Source organism: Halichoerus grypus, chromosome 3 (genome assembly GCF_964656455.1).
Source record: "Halichoerus grypus chromosome 3, mHalGry1.hap1.1, whole genome shotgun sequence".
Classification (NCBI taxonomy): domain Eukaryota; kingdom Metazoa; phylum Chordata; class Mammalia; order Carnivora; family Phocidae; genus Halichoerus; species Halichoerus grypus.
Genome location: NC_135714.1, coordinates 43,871,812 through 43,890,961, shown reverse-complemented (window position 1 = coordinate 43,890,961; position 19,150 = coordinate 43,871,812). Strand labels below are relative to the sequence as shown.

Below are 19,150 nucleotides of genomic sequence, written 5' to 3'. Positions count from 1 at the left end.
AAGGGGAACCCTCCTACACTGTTGGTGGGAATGCAAGCTGGTGCAGCCACTCTGGAAAACAGTATGGAGGTTCTTCACAAAGTTGAAAATAGAGCTACCCTATGATCCAGCAATTGCACTACTGGGTATTTACCCCAAAGATACAAATGTAGGGATCCGAAGGGGTACGTGCACCCCGATGTTTATAGCAGCAACGTCCACAATAGCCAAGATGGAAAGAGCCAAGATGTCCACCAAGAGATGAATGGATAAAGAAGATGTGGTATATATACACAATGGAATATTATGCAGCCATCAAAAGGAATGAGATCTTGCCATTTGCAACGACGTGGATGGAACTGGAGGGTGTTATGCTGAGCGAAATACGTCAATCAGAGAAAGACATGTATCATATGACCTCACTGATATGAGGAATTCTTAATCTCAGGAAACAAACGAGGGTTGCTGGAGTGGTGGCGGGTGGGAGGGATGGGGTGGCTGGGTGATAGACACTGGGGAGGGTATGTGCTATGGTGAGCACTGTGAATTGTGGAAAACTGTTGAATCACAGATCTGTACCTCTGAAACAAATAATACAATATACGTTTAAAAAAAAAAAAGAAGAAGATAGCAGGAGGGGAAGAATGAAGGGGGGGAAATCGGAGGGGGAGACGAACCATGAGAGACAACGGACTCTGAAAAACAAACTGAGCATTCTAGAGGGGAGGAGGTGTGGGAGGATGGGTTAGCCTGGTGATGGGTATTAAAGACGGCACGTTCTTAATGGAGCACTGGGTGTTATACGCAAACAATGAATCATGGAACACTACATCAAAAACTAATGATGTGGGGCGCCTGGGTGGCTCAGTCGTTAAGTGTCTGCCTTTGGCTCAGGTCATGATCCCAGGGTCCTGGGATCGAGCCCCGCATCAGGCTCCCTGTTCAGCTGGAAGCCTGCTTCTCCCTCTCCCACTCCCCCTGCTTGTGTTCCCTCACTCACTGTCTCTCTCTCTCTGTCAAATAAATAAATAAAATCTTTAAAAAAAAAAAAACAAAAACTAATGATGTAATGTATGGTGATTAACATAACAATAAAAAATTTAAAAAAAAAAGAAAAAGCATTTGATAAAATTGAACATCCAGTGATAAAAAACCAAAAAGAAAAAAAAAGTAAAAAATCAGGAACAGAGCGCCTGGGTGGCTCAGTCGTTAAGCGTCTGCCTTTGGCTCAGGTCATGATCCCAGAGTCCTGGGATGGAGTCCCACATCGGGCTCCCTGCTCGTCAGGAAGCCTGCTTCTCCCTCTCCCACTCCCCCTGCCCTTTTTTTTTTTTTTTTTAAGACTTTATTTATTTATTTGACAGAGAGAGACACAGCGAGAGAGGGAACACAAGCAGGGGGAGTAGAAGAGGGAGAAGCAGGCTTCCTGCAGAGCAGGGAGCCCAATGTGGGGCTCTATCCCAGGACCCTGGGATCATGACCCGAGCCGAAGGCAGGCGCTTAACAACTGAGCCACCAAGACGCCCCTCCCACTCCCCCTGTTTGTGTTCCTGCTCTATCTCTTTCTCTGTCTTAAAAAAAAAAAAAAGTCAGGAACAGAAGTGAGCTTCCTTTATATTGTAAACAAAAAAACAATAGCAATTATCATACTAAAAAGCCATTCCCTTTGAGATCAACACTGTACTGATGGTCCTAACCAGCAGACTAAAGCAACAAAAATAAATAAAAAATATAAAGACTATAAAGGAAGGAAAAAAATATCACTACTTAGAAAGAGCCTATGGACAAATTATTAGAATTAATAAGAAAGTCTAGCAAGATTGATACAGAAATCCACATAAAAACCAACTGTATTTCTAGATTCTAACAATAAATGATTTTTAAAATGTATTAATGTTCAATAAAATTAAAAGCTCCTGCTCTGCAAAAGACAACATCAAGAGAATGAGAAGATAAGCCAGACTGCAAGAAAATATTTGCCAAAGACACATCTAATGAAGGAATGTTATGCAAAATATACAAAGGACTCTTTTTTTTTTTTAAGATTCATTTATTTGCGAGAGAGCGCCCACGCACATGGTAGGGGAGGGGCAGAAGAAGAGAGAGTCCTCAGCAGACTCTGTGCTGAGTGCGAGCTGACATGGGCTCCGTCTCACAACCCTAAGATCGCAACCTGAGCTAAAACCGAGTTGGACACTTAACTGACTGCATCACCCAGGTGCCCCTATACAAAGGACTCTTAAAACTCAACAATAAGAAAACAAAAAACCTGATTAAAACATGGCCAAAGACATTAACAGATGCTTCCCCAAAGAAGATACATAGATAACAAATAAGCATATGAACAGATACTCAACATCCTATTTCATCAAGGCAATGCAAATTAAAACAACAACGGGATACCACTATACACCTATTAGTTTGGCCAAATTCCAGAATATGACAACACCAAATGCTGACAAAAATGTGTAGCAACAGGAACTCTCAAACATTGCTGGTGGGATTGCAAAATGATACAGCCACTTTGGTAGAAAGTTTGGTGGTTTTTTACAAAACCAAAGATACTCTTACCATATGATCCAGCAATCACATTCCTTGGCATTTACCCAAAGGAGGTGCAAATTTATGTCCATGCAAAAATCCACACATGGGTGTTTATAGTAGCTTTATTCATAATTTTCAAATTGATAATTGAGATTCCTTCAGTAGGTGAGTGGATAAACTGTGGTACATCCAGGCATGGAATATTATTCAGTGCTAAAAAGAAATGAGCTATCAAGCCATGAAAAGGCATGGAGGAAATGTAAATGTGTACTACTAAGTGAAAGAAGCCAAACTGAGCAGGCTACATACTGTATGATTTCAACTATACGACATCCTGGAAAACGCTAAACCATGCAAACAGTAAAAAGGACTGTGGTTGAAAAGGGCAGGGGTTGGGGGAGAGATGAATAGGCAGAACATGCAGGATTTTTAAGGCAGTGAAAATACTCTGTATTTTCCTACAGAGTATTTTCCTACTACAATGGTGGATATATTTCATTATACATTTGTCGAAACCCATACAAATGTACACCACCAAAAGTAAACCCTAAGGTAAACTATGGACTTTGGATGATTACAGTGTGTCAATGTAGGTTCATTCTTGGTAACAAACTGTTGCCACTGTTGTCAGTGGTACTGATAAAAGGGGAGACTACACATATGTGGGGGCAGGGGATATATGGGAAATCTGTGTACCTCCTTCCTCAATTTTGTTGTAAACCTTAAACTGCTCTAAAAAATTAAAGTCTTGGACACCTGGGTGGCTCAGTTGGTTAAGCATCTGCCTTTGGCTTAGGTCATGATTCCAGGGTCCCGGGATCGAGACCCACCTCAGGCTCCTTGCTCAGCTGGGAGCCTGCTTCTCCCTCTGCCTGCCACTCCCCCTGCTTGTGCTCTCTCTCTCTGACAAATAAATAAATAAATAAATCTTTAAAAAATTAAAGTCTTAAAGATGTATTAGTGCTAATAAGTTATTATTCATGATAGTATCAAAAATCTAGGAATAAATACAACATATGGGCAAAACCTTTAACACTATATAACTTATTGAAAGCCTTTAAAACTGTAAAACTTATTGAAAGGCATTAAAGAAGACCTAGGTAAATGGAGAACTATACCATGTCCATGGACAAGAAGACTCATGAAAATGCAAGTTCTTTTTTTTTTTTTTAAAGATTTTATTTATTTATTCATGAGAGACAGAGAGAGAGAGGCAGAGGGAGAAGCAGGCTCCCAAGGAGCAGAGAGCCCGATGCGGGACTCGATCCCAGGACCCTGGGATCATGACCTGAGCCGAAGGCAGACGCTTAACCATCTGAGCCACCCAGGCGCCCTGCAAGTTCTTTTTGAACTGAACTACATATTCAAAACAATTCCAATTAAAATCCCAACAAAATCTGGCACTTGCCAAGTGGATTCTAAAATTTAGGTAGAAGAATAAAGAATCAAAACAAGACAAAATAAAAACCAGATACAGGAGAGACCAGAAATAGGTACATTCACATTCATCACTACAAACATGGAAACAGGTAAATTAAATACTAGAATGTGAATGGCAAAATTATAAAACTTTTAGAACATAGTATAGGAGAATACTTTTGTTACTCCAGGAAAGTACATCTTTTTTTTTTTTTTTTAAGTAGGCTCCACACCCAGCATCAAGCCCAATGTGGGGCCTGAATTCATAACCCTGAGATCAAGACCTGAGCTGAGATCAAGAGTTGAACGCTCAACCAACCGAGAGGCACCCTTCTAGGAAAGTATATCTTAAATAAGATAAAAAAGTGGAAGCCATAAAGGATCAGATTGATTAATGTGATTTCATTAGAATTAGAAATTTCATTAAAAAGTATCAAAAGCTGGGGTGCCTGGGTGACTTAATCATTAAGCGTCTGCCTTCAGCTCAGGTCATGATCCCGGGGTCCTGGGATTGAGCCCCATATCAGGCTCCCTGCTCAGCAGGAAACCTGCTTCTCCCTCTCCCATTCCCCCTGCTTGTGTTCCCTCTCTCGCTGTGTCTCTCTCTGTCAGATAAATAAATAAAATCTTTAAAAAAAAAAAGTATCAAAAAGCTAATACACAAGCCACAAACTGGGATGCATATAACCAACACAGGATTAGTAAATATATAGAACTTGTACAAATCAGTAAAAGGACAACCAACACAAGAGAGAAATGAGCAAAAGGTTTTAAGGCAAATTTCTAAGACAAGGAAACTAAATGGCCAATAAATTCATGAAAAGATGCTTAATTTCATTATTAATAGGGAAGTGAAATTTAAAACCACATAGAGATACTATTTTACGTACTATTTCCACCAGGTTGGAATCAATTAAGTCTGTCAAAACCAAGTGTCAAAACCAAGTTTTAAGTAGGATGTAGAGAAAGAACTCCAGAGAAAGAACTCCAAACAACACTGCTTGTGGAATTGAAAACCAGTGTAACTACTTTTGAAAATAATTTGGTATTAGAGTAGTGTTGAGCATTTACATGCCTATGACCCAGCAATTTTACATTTAGTATCTACCCTAGAAAATTCTTGCCTGTATACACGAGGACACAAGGACAAACATGTTCACAGAAGTGCTGTCTGAACATTAAAACTGGAAAACAAACCTAATGTTCATCACTGGTAGGATGCGTAAGTAAACTGGTACTCTCATAGAGTAGAAAACTCCATAGGAGTGAAAACGAAAGAATTACGGTTATATGAAAAAAGAGAAAACTCATGAACATGAACATAATGTTGAGTGGAAAAAGTCACAAAAGGATATATGCACTATGATTCAATTCGTGTAAATTTCAAAGACATGCAAAACTAAATAATATGTTATTTGAGATTACAAACATATATAGTAAAATGATAAAAGCAAGGAAAGACTGAACCAAAATTCAGGATACTAGTTACCTCTTAATGAGTGAGGGAAGGGAATGGGATTAGGGAAGGATACACAGGACACTTCAAAGGTAATGGTAATATTCTTACACTGGGTGGTAAGCATGTGAGTGTTCCCTGTATGGTTAGTCTTTGAACCCTATATATACTATAGATTCTGTTTTATCTACTCAATATATAATTAAAGACAACTTTAAAAATGAATTTGTTGGCCCAAGAGTTTTTCCAATTATAAAGACAATGAGAATATATATAAAGATTTTATTTATTTTGTCAGAGAGAGAGAGAGCACAAGCAGGGGGAGTGACAGGCAGAGGGAGAAGCAGGCTCCCTGCTGAGCAAGGAGCCTGATGTGGGACCCGGTCCCACGACCCTGGGATCACGACCTAAGCAGAAGGCAGATGCTTAACTGACTGAGCCACCCAGGCATCCCGAGACAATGAGAATATTAAAAACAAGGGGGAAAAGTCCCCTGGGGAATAAAACAATAAAAGAATGCCAAACAAGACCTTTTTCTTACTAAATACCCACCTGTGGCACACAAAAAACAGTTCTTTTTCTTTTTTCCTGCTTTGCAAACGTTGACAATACTCAGCAGGCGTTCATCATTTGGTGTAAAAATGTCTCTTTGTAATGCATGCTTGATTGCTGTCATTCTTAATCAGCTGAAAAAAATGGAGAGTATAGATATTAAGCTCATTCTCAAAATCATTCTATCTCATATTGTTTCATTTATGATTTTAAAAATTATCTTTTTATGGCTAATAAGCATAGGAAGAATGATTTCATATATCAACACATCAACATCATAAAAATAAAAAGTCATATGATTGGAAAAGAAATTAGAGAATGAACGTTATCAAACTCTAAAATCTCTGGAAGTGCTTACCAAATATTATGATATGAAAAAAAATAAAAACCCATGCTCAATCTTTAAATATAAATTTCCTATATAAGGAGCTCTTACAACTCAACAATAAAAAAACAAATAACACAATTAAAAACTGAGCAAAGGATTTGAATAGACATTTCTCCAAAGAAAATATACAAATGGCCAATAAGCACACGAAAAGATGCTCAACATCATTAACCACTAGGGAAATGCAAACCAAAACCAAATGTGCTAACTATCACTTTACACTCACTAGAATGGCTAACATTAAAAAGACAAGTGTTGGTAAAGATGTGGAGAAAAAGAACTCTTTCATACATTGTTGGTGATTGTAAAATGGTGCAGCTACTTTGGAAAAACAGTTTGACAGTTCCTCAAAAACTTAAATATGAAATTACCATATGACCCACCAATTCCATTCCTAGATATATACTCAAGAGAACTCAAAATATATGTCCACACAAAAACTTGTACATAAATGTTCATAGCAGCGTTATTGACGATAGCCAAAAAAACAGAAACAACTCAAATATCCACCAATTAATGAACTGATACAACAAAACGAAGTACATCTATACTGTGGAATATTATTTGGCCATAAAAAAGGAACGAAGTACTGATATATGCTACAACATTGATGAAACTTGAAAACATTATGCTAAGTGAAAGAAGCCAGTTAAAAGACCACATATTTTATGATTCTGCTTACATGAAATGTCCAGAGTAGACAAATGCATAAAGACAAAATGATTTGTGGCTGCCAGGGGCTAGGGGAAAGAAAGACTGTTAATGGGTATGGGGTTTCTTTTGGGGTGATGAAAATGCCCTTGAATTTGATAGTAGTGATGGTTGTGTAACCTTGTGAATATACTAAAGACTACTGAATTATACACTTGAGAGGGTGAATTTTATAGTATACGAATTATATCTCAATAAAGCTATTATAAAGAGGTTTCCACTTATCTCCTTTTTCTCACTAAATTCAATGTCTTTTTTCAAATACCACCTTAAGTTAAATACTTTTTAAAATCTCTTTTCAACTTTATTTTTAAATATATATATTTGTATGTATGTATATTGCTATTTTCCAGTGCAAATGTGTGGTATTTATTACATGTGAACTTGCTTAGGAAATTAACTTCTAACACTTTTTCTATGGGAAAATTAAGAAATTATGAATTTTAAATAAATGACATAGAATAAATTTTTATAATACATTGACACTTTTGGAAACCAGGGATCTCTTATATTTTACTCAATCTGTGAAATTTTGATCTCTGCTCCAAGTCAAAAAATTGCTTTTCTCACAAAAAATCACATCTTCCCACTTCCATTCCTTTTCCACCTCATCTTAGCCTCTAGTCTTCTGACCTCCCCCTCCTTCCTGTTCTCATTATCTATCTGGCTTCTCCAAGCTTAATTTCTTTTCCAACCTAGCCTGGAGGCAGTGTTCACCCACACTCTCCTTCAATTATCTTACTGTTTGTAGACTTGTTCACCATGTTTTATCAATCTCCATGAACTGTATTTTTCTCCACTTCTTATGGGCTACTATACACCACTTAAGAAGGCCATGTATCTATGTTCACTGCATTCATTACAAATAGCTAAATCTGTTCAAAGCTAGACTTCCACTGTTGCTCAGCAACCCTTTAACATTTCCTTTGATGACTCCTCTTCCTATTCCCCATCAGTGTGTTGCAAATCTTATTTATCTTCTTCAATCCCCAATCAGCAAATGATGTCACCATCTATGCGGCAGAAGATTTAGAAGCCATGGAGTACAATTTTCCCCAGTTGCTTTCTTCTCCATCTCTACATCTTCACCCATCCTAACGTCCTTTTCACCTATTGCAAAATTTTGTGCCCATGTTCCTAATCACTTAGTATGTTCTAGGGCCTAGACACTGATTTAAAAGCTTTACTCCACCCTATGATCAAGTTACACTGGATAATGGCCACTTTACTTCTCTATCTCTGGGCTTTGTTCATGCAATTTCCTTTTCCTGTAATTCTTTTCCCCCTAGGAAATTCCAACTCATTCTTCAGGATCCTGCTAAAATGTCACCTCTTCTGTGAAGTAGTCATACACACACAAATAATAATTCTTTTATACTTCTCAAACATTCCCTCTACTCTGCTAACATAGCACTTACAAACCCTATTTTCTAGTTAGTTGTAGTCTTTCTCCCATTATAAGTAGCTCTTTGTACAAAAGGATCATACCTTCTTCATCTTTGTATTCCTAGAACTTGGCAAAGACATAGCAGGCATTTCAAAATTAAGCAAAATGATAGCACCAAATGACATGACAACTATAGTTTCCCTGATTCCCCTTTCCAACTCTCACATCTGTAAGCAAATGTCTGGGTTCAAAATCAGTCATATTTGATTCTCCTCCTCCATTGTCAACATGAAATCTGCTGCCACATTCTTCTGATTTTCCCTCATCTACATATAATTTACCCTTCCTTTCTGTCCCCACTGCTAACACACTAATCCAGGTTCACATCAACTATATCCATTATTTCAGTATCTGGTTATCTCTTTTCAAGTTTCCACAATCCCCAAACCCTGGATAAACAAATAATATTAAAACATAGCTTTCATCACCACATGCCCCTGCTCAACATTTTCCTAAGTTTCCCAAATACAGATCTTCCAGTCCAAGCCCTCTTCTAGGTGCAGTCTTTGCATCTTTGCTTAGTGCTTTTCCATGCAGGGAATATCATCTATCCAAACCCTAATTACACTTCATGGTTTATGAGAATTGATTCAGTAATGATCTTAATCCAAACTGATCTCTCCTCTCAATTGCTAGAGCACTTTTTGTATTTCCCACATAATCAAGCACTTGCTGTCCAATTGGTTATCATAAGCTTGTAGATCTCAAGAACTCGCTTGAAAGAGAGAGAGAGAAGAAAAGATGCTCCAGCATAGTTCTGTGTTCTTTCTTAGCAGGTACTCAGCAAATACCTCTTGAGATCACCTGAACTGAATAGTAAAAACTGGTCAAATGAATAATAGTGGCCAACCTTTACCACACAGTCCCTCTTTGGTCGAAAGCAACAATGAGTGTATGGGAAGTGTAAAGCAAGACAGGACTGGTTATACCTCATAAAGGAGTTAGGCATAATGGAAAGCACTATGTGACCCTTATTCATTCAGCAAATACTGATGCCTACTGCCATGCACTATACTACATTAGAGATGAATATGACGGGCATGTTCAGGAAGACAAGAACATCGTGCCTCAGTGGCATTTACATTCTAAGGGTTGAGTCTTTAGAGTACTTTTGTTTAAGTCAGTGAATAAATCACTAGAGATCCTCTAAAACTATTTTCCAGGTTTAAGAATCCATGTCTGACCACGTTCCAGAAGTAGTCAGCCACTGGTTCTTGTTACCTTAAACTCAGTTGGACCATTACACTGCGTGACAAAGAGCTTGTCATTGTGAGAGTCCGCGTGGGTTGGGCCCTATATGCTATCGAGGCAACTCAGCAAGTGGAGCATTGTCAACCACAAGAGAAAACTGTGCACAGAGACAGGGGAATGCGCTTCAGAGATCTAGAAGAAAATGTGGATTTGGACAAAGAAGGCACTGTCACGTCCTCCTCTCCTGGTCCACGCCAAAGAGCAAATGACCAGGGCCGTTTTGCACCAATGCAATCTGGTTCTTATGAGTGAAACCGGGAAGGGACGCGTCAGAATTGGTCTCCCAGCCCCTAGAACAACGAGGAATTGGTGGATGCTCCCAGCGGCCTCTGCGCCTTACCCAGACAGGCGGGGAAAGGAAGGGAGGCCAGGCGGCGGAGAGACGACAGGTACCCGACCCCGGACGCGGAGCCAGCAGCGGGACTGAAGCGCCGCCTCAGACCTTGGCGCCCGCCTGTCTGCTCATCTGTCCACCGCCGCCGGAACTACTGGGCAGCCACGACCCAAGGCTTACCGCAAGGCCGGACCGAGCCCGGCTGTGCCGAGGCGGGTCCTCCAAGACAGAGACCGGACAAGGTCGGGACGGCCACCGCTACTAGGACGAGCTCAATTGAGCCGTTCAGCCACCACTTCCCATTTCCGGGCACGTGACAAACTCCACGCCGGAAGTCGACCCCGTAGAAAAGGAAGGAGAGGAGGTGATGGGCGTGGCGAAGCGGGCTAGGTCCCGCCGGAGGGGCGTGTCAAGGATAGGCAGGGGCGGGGCCTCTGTCGTTCGGAGACTGACTTGGCACTCGGGAATCTGGTGTTGCATGCTATTACTTTCTTTAGAAGAGTCATTTATTGAGATATTTTCCGCAATTTCATTTAATAAGCTATCCGATTTCGGCACCAGGGCGGCTCAGACGGTTAAACATCTGCCTTCCGCTCAGGTCATGATCCCAGGATTCTGGGATCGAGCCCCGCATTGGGCTCTTGGCTCAGCGGGGAGCCTGCTTCTCCCTCTCCTGCCTCTCCCCCTGCTCATGTTCTCTCTCTCTGTATATATCTCTCTCAAATGAATAAAATAAAATAAAATAAATCTTTAAAAAAAAAGAAGCTATCCGATTGTTTTCTTTTTTTGTATATGTAAAGGTCTGTTAACCCTAGGTCCTTGCTACTTATAGCATGGGGAGTTTAAATAACTTAAATCAGAATTACTGAGGGGCGGGACTCAACTTCAGTACTCTCAATATCTTCCGAGAAGATCCTAAAATGCAGCTCAGGTCGAGAACCATTGATGTAGTGACCTTGACAGTCAAAGCGTGGTCCTGAGACCAGATGCTGGGCATCAGGGGGGGCTTTTTAGATACTGCAGACTCTCTGGCTCACTTCAGATCTATTGAATCCGAATCTGCATCTTAACAAAATGACGCCTATGCACATTTAAGTTTGAGAAGCATAGATGATGCCAAGTTTGCTGGTTGCAAGACAGATAATTCATATTCCATATTCCTGACGCTGGTTTTATGCCAGGTACCTTCACCCAGGTGCAGAGGTGATTCAGACACAAATCTTACCCTGACAAGTTCGCAGGTTGGTAGGTACAAATACATATAAAATAAGATACAAAATAAGGGACCAAAGAGATGTACAGGTCAGTTAAGTGTGCTGGGAATTCAAAGGTGTGACTTCTTTGCTCCTGCTCAACACAGCCCTTTGCAGATGTTCTGCCCTTTGCAGATGTTCTGCAGGGATCCATTCAAGTGTGCATTCATTTATTTGACAAATGGTACCACCTCTATACTAGGCATTGTGTCAGGTGCTGGAGATACAAAGGCAGGGATCCCATTCAGAAGAGGGCACACTCTCATTGGGGAAAGAGAATGAAATACAGGGATAAATTATAGTTTGGTGAGGTATATCCAACAACAAAGGTAGACAAAAGAGACTACCATGGGACTGCAAAAGAAGAAGTGACTCATTCTGTCAGGGATGGAAGAGAAAAATAAGCTCTGTAAAGTATCTTTCAGTGTTTATCTGAATATATAATTTGTTGGAAAAAATCAGAATTAATAAGGACCTATTTGCTACTGAGATTAATATGCTCTAGTTAATGCTATTTGGAATGTTTTCAATTTCATTAAATGATTTTCCTTTTAAGAGCAGGATCTGTATCTAGTCCTATCTTTATTTATTTATTTATTTTTAAAGATTTTATTTATTTATTTGACAGAGAGAGACACAGCGAGAGAGGGAACACAAGCAGGGGGAGTGGGAGAGGGAGAAGCAGGCTTCCTGACTAACAGGGAGCCCGATGCAGGGCTTGATCCCAGGACCCTGGGATCATGACCTGAGCCGAAGGCAGACGCTTAACAACTGAGCCACCCAGGCGCCCCTAGTCCTATCTTTAAAAAGACCCATTTGGCCCTTCGTGCTCAGTACTAGAACTCTTACTGTCGACACTATTTATGTGACAATTGCATGTGCTATTTTGTCCTATTATGCTTTTTTTTTTCTTTTTAACAACTGTATGTTTGTGGCCCTCTTCAAAGCTGTGAAGTGAACAGCATTTCAGAAGTCTGGACTTCTTCCTTAAACTCCAGATTTGTGTATAGACTGCCTCCCCAACATTTCCACTTGTGTGTCTTGTCAGGCATCTCAACCTTATAGGTCCAAAATTAAATTCTTCTCTCCCCTCTCCCCTCTTGGGTTTCCTCAGAGTAGAGGCTGAAACAAAGGCTTATGTACAGTAGTTTATTCGGGGTTTTGACCCCAGGGAGCAAGAGTAAGAGAAGGGGGAGGAAAAGTAAAATAAGGAAGTGGGAGAGGCAATATAATGATGTTTTATTTCATTGGTCATCACCACATTTGAATGCTCTCTTGATCTCTTAAGACTTTCTGAGAAGTTTCATGAGATGTCTCAAAACTGCCCACTAAAGGCAAGAACGAAGCCCAAGGTGACCAAGTAATAGAGTTTCAAGTTCACTGAATTCCATGCTGCGTATTCTGGTGGAAATATCCCTCCACCCAACCCCTGGAGAACTAATTATTATTATCTAGCAAACCCCAAATTTGAGAGTCAGGAAACATAAATCTATAAGTGAGTCACTGATAAGATGGGCCAATCCTTCTCCAATTCCTGGGTTTCTGGAGCCATGTCTTTAACTGTTCAGGGATACTCTTTATTGGTTGGTTTTGAGCATTTACCACATCTTGTAGGACAACACCTCAATCCCAAGAGGCACGTTAACTGGGTTTGTAGCAAGCCACTCCACTATTTTTATGAGCCTGGCTGCTTCCGCATGATGAGGAATATTTCAATATCAGTGGATTCCATGGTGATGTGTATAATTGTCACTTTGTGGTTGGTTTGGTTTTTGGCTGTGAAATGGATTCCTTGGTTGAGATAATGTTGATCACGAATGTTATAACTCTGGTGATCATGGATGTTGGCAGAGTCATGCAGGCAAGACAGAAAAACCTAGACGTCTGTAAAGACTTTTCTTCTGGCCACTTCTCTCTATAAAGCAATCTAGGAAGAATACTCCTCCAAGCTCTGCCAGCTGGGAAGATTCCCCTTCACCTTTGTTCTTTAGATCCATCCCTGCGTGGAGCTATTGTGCAACAGCAGTCCAGTTTTGCCTGCCTACCAACGTTATATGTCAACTCATCTGTGAACCAGGTTTAAATTTTTCATTCTGTGTTAGGTGGTCATGGGGACCTCGCAAAAGGCTGTAGGAGTGAGTTGATGAACAGATGTCCGTGCTGTAGAAGTAAGTGCCAGGAATCAGATTCACCCACAAGTTTACTTGTGTCTGCTGGATGTGCTCAGCCTCAATCCTATACCATTTCCATACTTCATACATTCCTGCTGTATCCATGTGCTTATGACTTGAAGGATCTGATCCTGTGCGGCCCACGATAAATAGCTCTAGTTTTCCCAGTGACTAGTTCTCTGACTCAGAAGGCATGGCCTTGCAGAACATGAGGGACCTGTACTGCAACTCTCTTACTGGGGGCTTTCCAGAAATATCAAAGTGTTTTTTATCTATCATAGATCCCTCTAGCACCATTAGATCTCCTCAAACAAATGAACTGAGCGTTAAGTACCTTGCATTAGAGCCCTTGTGGGAACATATCCAAGTGATGGGTACTTGGTTTCACAAGTTCATTCCAACATCCTGACTTCTGAGAAACACATTCTAGTGGTGGTTCTTTAGTCTCACGTGATAAATTCATTCTTTTTTTTTTTTTAAGATTCTATTTATTTATTTATTTATTTATTTGAGAGAGAGAGAGAGCGCACAAGCAGCTGGAGGCACAGAGGGAGAGGGAGAAACAGACTCACTGCTGGGCAGGGAGCCCGATGAGGGGCTTGATCCCAGGACCCTGGGCTCATGACCTGAGCCGAAGGCAGACGCTTAATTGACTGAGCCACCCAGGCGCCTTGGTAAATTAATTCTAACATTCCTGTTTCTGTCTTCTGATTCCTTTTTCAATACTCATTCAGAATTATTCTAACATCTCATTTAGCACAGGCCACCATCATATCCAAGTTTTAAGGAGATATCAAGGTCTTGTATTAGAACTGACTCCAGATGTCATTGCCAAAACATTAAACTCAGAATCACAGGCGAATGGCCCCAGGATATAAATTTTCCCCTGGACAGCCTTATAACCTGATCCCTCTGGTTTAACACTCTAAATATTCACTCTCACAGATATTCCCCTGGTTCATATTGATATGTTGTAGCAGTCTTGAAATTCCTTATCAGTTAGTCTCATTCAGTAGCCCATACCAGGGGTGATCTTGACATCTAAGGGACATTTAGTAATGGCTGGAGACACTTTTGGTTGTCATTGTTAGAGGGGTTCTACTAGAATCTAGTGGTAGATGCCAGGGATGCTATAAACAACCTACAATACATAGGACAGCCCTCCACAACAAAGAATTATCCAGCCCAAATATCACAAGTGCTGAGATTGAGAAATCCTGGTCTAGTTACCTTTAGGGCAAGAATTGCAATCCCCCACATAGGTTGTGCTGAGATCTGACTGTGGTTATAGGCTTGAGGTAATGAGAGTAATAGGGGTGGATATTGAGGGAAATAAGATTATATTAGGAGCGCTTGCCTCAGATATATTCTTTGCAGAATATCTGGACAAGGAGAGGTTGCTTTCCTTTATCAGGAGGAAAGAGACTGTTGGCACAGAGGATAACAAAAAATCTGAAGGCTTAGGAGTATAAGGCATGTCTACACAAATGTCCCCTTTCTGGATCTCAAGGTCCCATTATTTTCCTATTAGGGACCTGGCTTTGATATGGGTGATGTTTCAAGGCTGTGCATTCAGACTTCTTTGTAGCTCTGCCACCCTTATGATTATATGTTGGAGCCGATTTTTAGCACAGTCTGCTCTGTGGCTACACGGCCCTAGAGGCCTTATAGCTTTCACAGTGTGCCACGATGGACTGAACACAGCCTGTCATTTTCTTTTGTTAAGACCTCCAAAGCAGTTAACAGACATCAGCCCATCTTATAATTATTATTGCTGCCATAATGCTGAAGTGCCATATGTACCACGTAATGCAATGCTTCATCTTCTGTCTGCCCCTCATTCTAATCTACTAGAGTTGAGAGTCTTGGTAATTGTGACGTTACTATATGCCAGGGGTTAACACCACTTGCGATTTACTGCCAACCACTTACCACCAGCAGGGGCCTTACTGTCTTGTGATCAGTGTTGTAGGATCCAAAATCCCGTATTGAAAGTTTCCTTTCTAGAGCCAGTTTTAGTGCCCAGGTTTCCCCTGAAAGCAGAGCCCAAGATGAAGGCTTACATGCTTGTAGTTTATTTGAGAATATGAGTTCAGGAAACAGAATGAGGGCACAGGGGAAACAAAATAGGGGAGAAAAACCAATACAAGAGTACATTATTGAGGTGACCTATGCCATGGGCCACTTTGATTGATCTTATGGTACCTGGTTGATAACTGCACAGAATTGGTCACCGCCCAACACTTAGAATAGGAGGTGAAGCTGGAAGCATTTAAAGTGATGCATGAAAGGCTTCCTGCAATCCTTCTTGAAGGATTTAAAGTGATTAATGAAAGACACAGCTTCTCCCTCAGTTTTGTCTATTTGGGTTAATGGTATCTCTCTTTTCTCGCTCTCTCTCTCTCACATTCCACATCCAATCTTTCAAGAAATCTTATCGGTTCTACCTTCAAAGTGTTACAGAACCTGGACTGGATTGCCTGATGGAAGAACCAAGCGGCATTCGGAGATCTTGGAGGATAGGAGGTTTATTTAACGCTGGTGGGATCAGAGGAGAGTGATCTCCAAAAGTCTGAGCCCCGAGCACAAACAAAGGGGGTAATTTAAACACGTTTACGTCCATATCTGTGGCACTTTTGCACGCAGGTGGGGCTGGAGGGAAAACCCGGAACGGTCCTGCAGCTGGGACTGGGAGTCCCTTGCTGGCTCGGTGGGCCACCTTAGAACACAGATTTCCCTTATCATTCCCCCCTTTGATGACCCTTTAAACACCTAGTTTAGAGGGCATCATTTTCATTCTCTAAGGGGCGATAGTGAGTAAGGAGCAACTGGAGTCTGATCTTAGCAATTTGAGCAGTGATAAACCTAGTAAGGGCATTAAGAATACAAGGACCAAATGCTACTATGAGGAGGAGCATTAGGAGGGAGCCAATAAGGGGGGCGAACCAAGGGAACCATTGTGAGAGGGAATCCCACCACGTTGTCCGCTGGAGTGCTTCCCACTGGCGATGTACTCGTTCCTGTAATTGGTCAGAGTTTCTTGGACCACCCCTGACACATTAGCTTAGAAACAACATTCCTCTTGTAAGAAGAGGCAGAGCCCCTCTTGCGAGGCCCTGCGCCTGTTTTGGAGGACCACTGAGGCCAGTGAACCGAGTTGGCGCTGCAGGGCCAGGGCCGAATGAGTGAGGGTGGAAAAATCGGCCGTGAGTTGTTGAGTTAACCCCTGGTACTGAACCTGTGACATCCCGACGCCGGTGGTGCCGAGGGCAGCACCTGAAGCAGCCAGCAGGGTCATGAGAAGAGGATGGCCTCGGGGGAGCGTCGGGGGCAGCTAGGAGGTCTCCATATAAGTGGGGCATTGTTCCCAGGGAGGACTGAAAGATCGGGTATGAGACTGACAAGAGTGCATGATTGATTGTGTGGGGTGATGCAGATGTATACACCTTGATCACAAGCTAAAAAAGTGTTGTTAGGCGCACAGACCTGACTGTGGCCCATGACAGGAGAGGAAGAGTTTCCATACAGCGGTACCAGAGCCAGAAAGGGATAATCTGAGGTCCCTGGTGCCGAGGTGGGAGGTGACACGGTGGATTGGTTGAGGATGATACCTACGTATTGGACGGGACCGGGCTTCATACAGATCCAGCAGTCAGACGTTAGGGGTGGATTTGAGTGGTTAAGCGCTTGGTGGGAGGCATTAATCATACCTAACAGTTGCGCTATAGATGCTTGCTGCATGTGGATGGGGGATCCAGGGATGCGCCAGGGCGAGTTATTTTCTGTCTGACTCTGGGGGTTTGACTGCAAGGCTTGGGGTGAACACGGACTTAATCATAAACTTGGCCAGGGGGTCGGTCCCTATAGGGTGATACTGGTCCAACAGGAGAATGATTCCCGTGGCCCATGATGTGGCATTGGGTTCTAGGACTGAGAGAGTGAGCGGTATATGGTAATTGTTAGGGCAAGAAGATGGGGTGGTGTTGCGTGACAAGGAAATCCGGATGTCACTGCATTGTTTGAGGCACCGCTGGTGGACCATCATTCCATTCCTGGCCAAGTCGCCACCCATGACTCGCATCCCCAGGCTTGAGAGCAGAAATGAGGGGAGGTGTTTGGCTGTTGAGGCGTAGGGCCCCCACAGAAGTAGATATCTACCAGCCGGTAACCTGAGTGAGGGCCATGGTAGGAATGCTGTCTATGAGGTTCCCAGGAGGTATCAAGAAGTTGGCATCCATCAAAATGGAGGTCAGCCTTTGGTGTGTGCCCATCCCCGGTGGAAGAAGTCAGCGGGGGCGCTGGTGTGGGATTGAGGGGGATAAGCTGGAAAATCCATTTGCCAGTAATGGTGATACAAGAGTTTGCCCCCCTGCCTGGCCGGGCAGCTAGAGGCAGTGAGGAGGAACAGCACACCAGGCAGCAGAAAACCGGGACTGACTGGGGCCAGGAAAACCATGGTGAAATGTGCTGAGGAGTAGACAGCAGAGGGCCAGTACAAGTGGGTCTATGACCTTAGTCAGAGGGAGCCATTGTGGCTAACCCGTCAGCAGATGAAACCCGTGGACAAGTAAGTGCAGTAATACACCCTAGGGTCACCCAATAAACAATGACAATAGTAAGCCTCTGGGAGAAAGTCCAGCCAGGAGGGGCAACAGTGTAGTCTGACTCCCAAGATGAGGGAAATCACGCTGATGAGAGCCAGGGACCACGGTGAGTAGGTGTCCATTAGTCGGTGGGGTCTCGTCGAAGGCGAAGCCGGAGCGGGTTCATGAGGTCTGGCTGGACTCTCCACTGGCACGGCTCCTTGTCCGAATGGTGAGCTTTTTTTACTCTTGAGTGGTGGACCCACGGGGTGACACCTGAGACCTTGAGGACGGAAGGAGTGGTTAGAACAACAGTGTGGGGCCTTGTCCACTGCAGTTTGAAGGTTTTGTTTTTTTTTTCAAACTTTGACCCAGACTGAGTCCCCTGTCTGGAAAGAGTGTACCTGAGACCCTAAGGAGATTGGGGCCCTTTCAATGGTGTACTTTTGTAATTTATTTAGGGTGACCCCCAGGGCCTGAAGCTGCTTCTTTATTTCTTTATCTCCAACCTGATGTAAGTTTCCTGGAAGGCTCCCCAAGCATAGGGGAGGCCGTCCATATATTAATTTGAATGGGGAGAAACCTAATGTCCCAGGCGTGCAGGGAGCACGCAGGAGAGCTAGGGGTAGCAGATCGGCCTTGGGAGGTTAGTCTCCTGACAAAACTTTGCTAAGGTTCCCTTGAGGGTGCAATTCATTCGCTCTACTTTCCCTGAACTTTGGGGCCGGTAAGCGGTGTGGAGTCTCCAGGTGATGTTGAGACATTTGGTCAAGATCTGTATAATGTCTGCTATAAATGCGGGTCCATTGTCACTATGGATTGTTAATGGCAGGCCAAACCGGGGCACGATCTCCCATAAGAGGACTTTAGCTACTTCCTGGCTTTGCTCTGTCCAAGTCGGGAAGGCTTCGACCCACCCAGAGTATGTGCATACTATTACTAGGAGATATCTGAACCCCCTGCTCGGCTCCACATCTGTGAAGTCTACTTCTAGATCTTTGAAGGGGGTTGCTCCCATCCTCTGGACACCTGGAGGGGGCCGTGGTGCATACCGAGCATTAT

At 42.6% G+C, this 19,150-nt stretch overlaps 1 protein-coding gene across 5 annotated transcripts in view; it reads right to left on the bottom strand.

The window, feature by feature from the left end:
- The window catches only part of EXOC1 (exocyst complex component 1), a 67,969-nt gene extending 57,549 nt beyond the window's left edge, over positions 1-10,420 (bottom strand). For 4 of the 5 annotated variants that reach the window (XM_036120766.2, XM_036120768.2, XM_078068677.1 and 1 more), the window contains exons 1-2: positions 10,262-10,420; positions 5,951-6,084 (exon numbers count right to left, since the gene is read on the bottom strand). In XM_036120766.2, coding sequence (XP_035976659.1) covers positions 5,951-6,074 — 124 coding nt within the window. In that variant the 5' untranslated portion in view covers positions 6,075-6,084; positions 10,262-10,420. The other variant, XM_078068676.1, reaches the window with a different exon arrangement.
- Between the last annotated feature and the right edge of the window lie 8,730 nt (positions 10,421-19,150).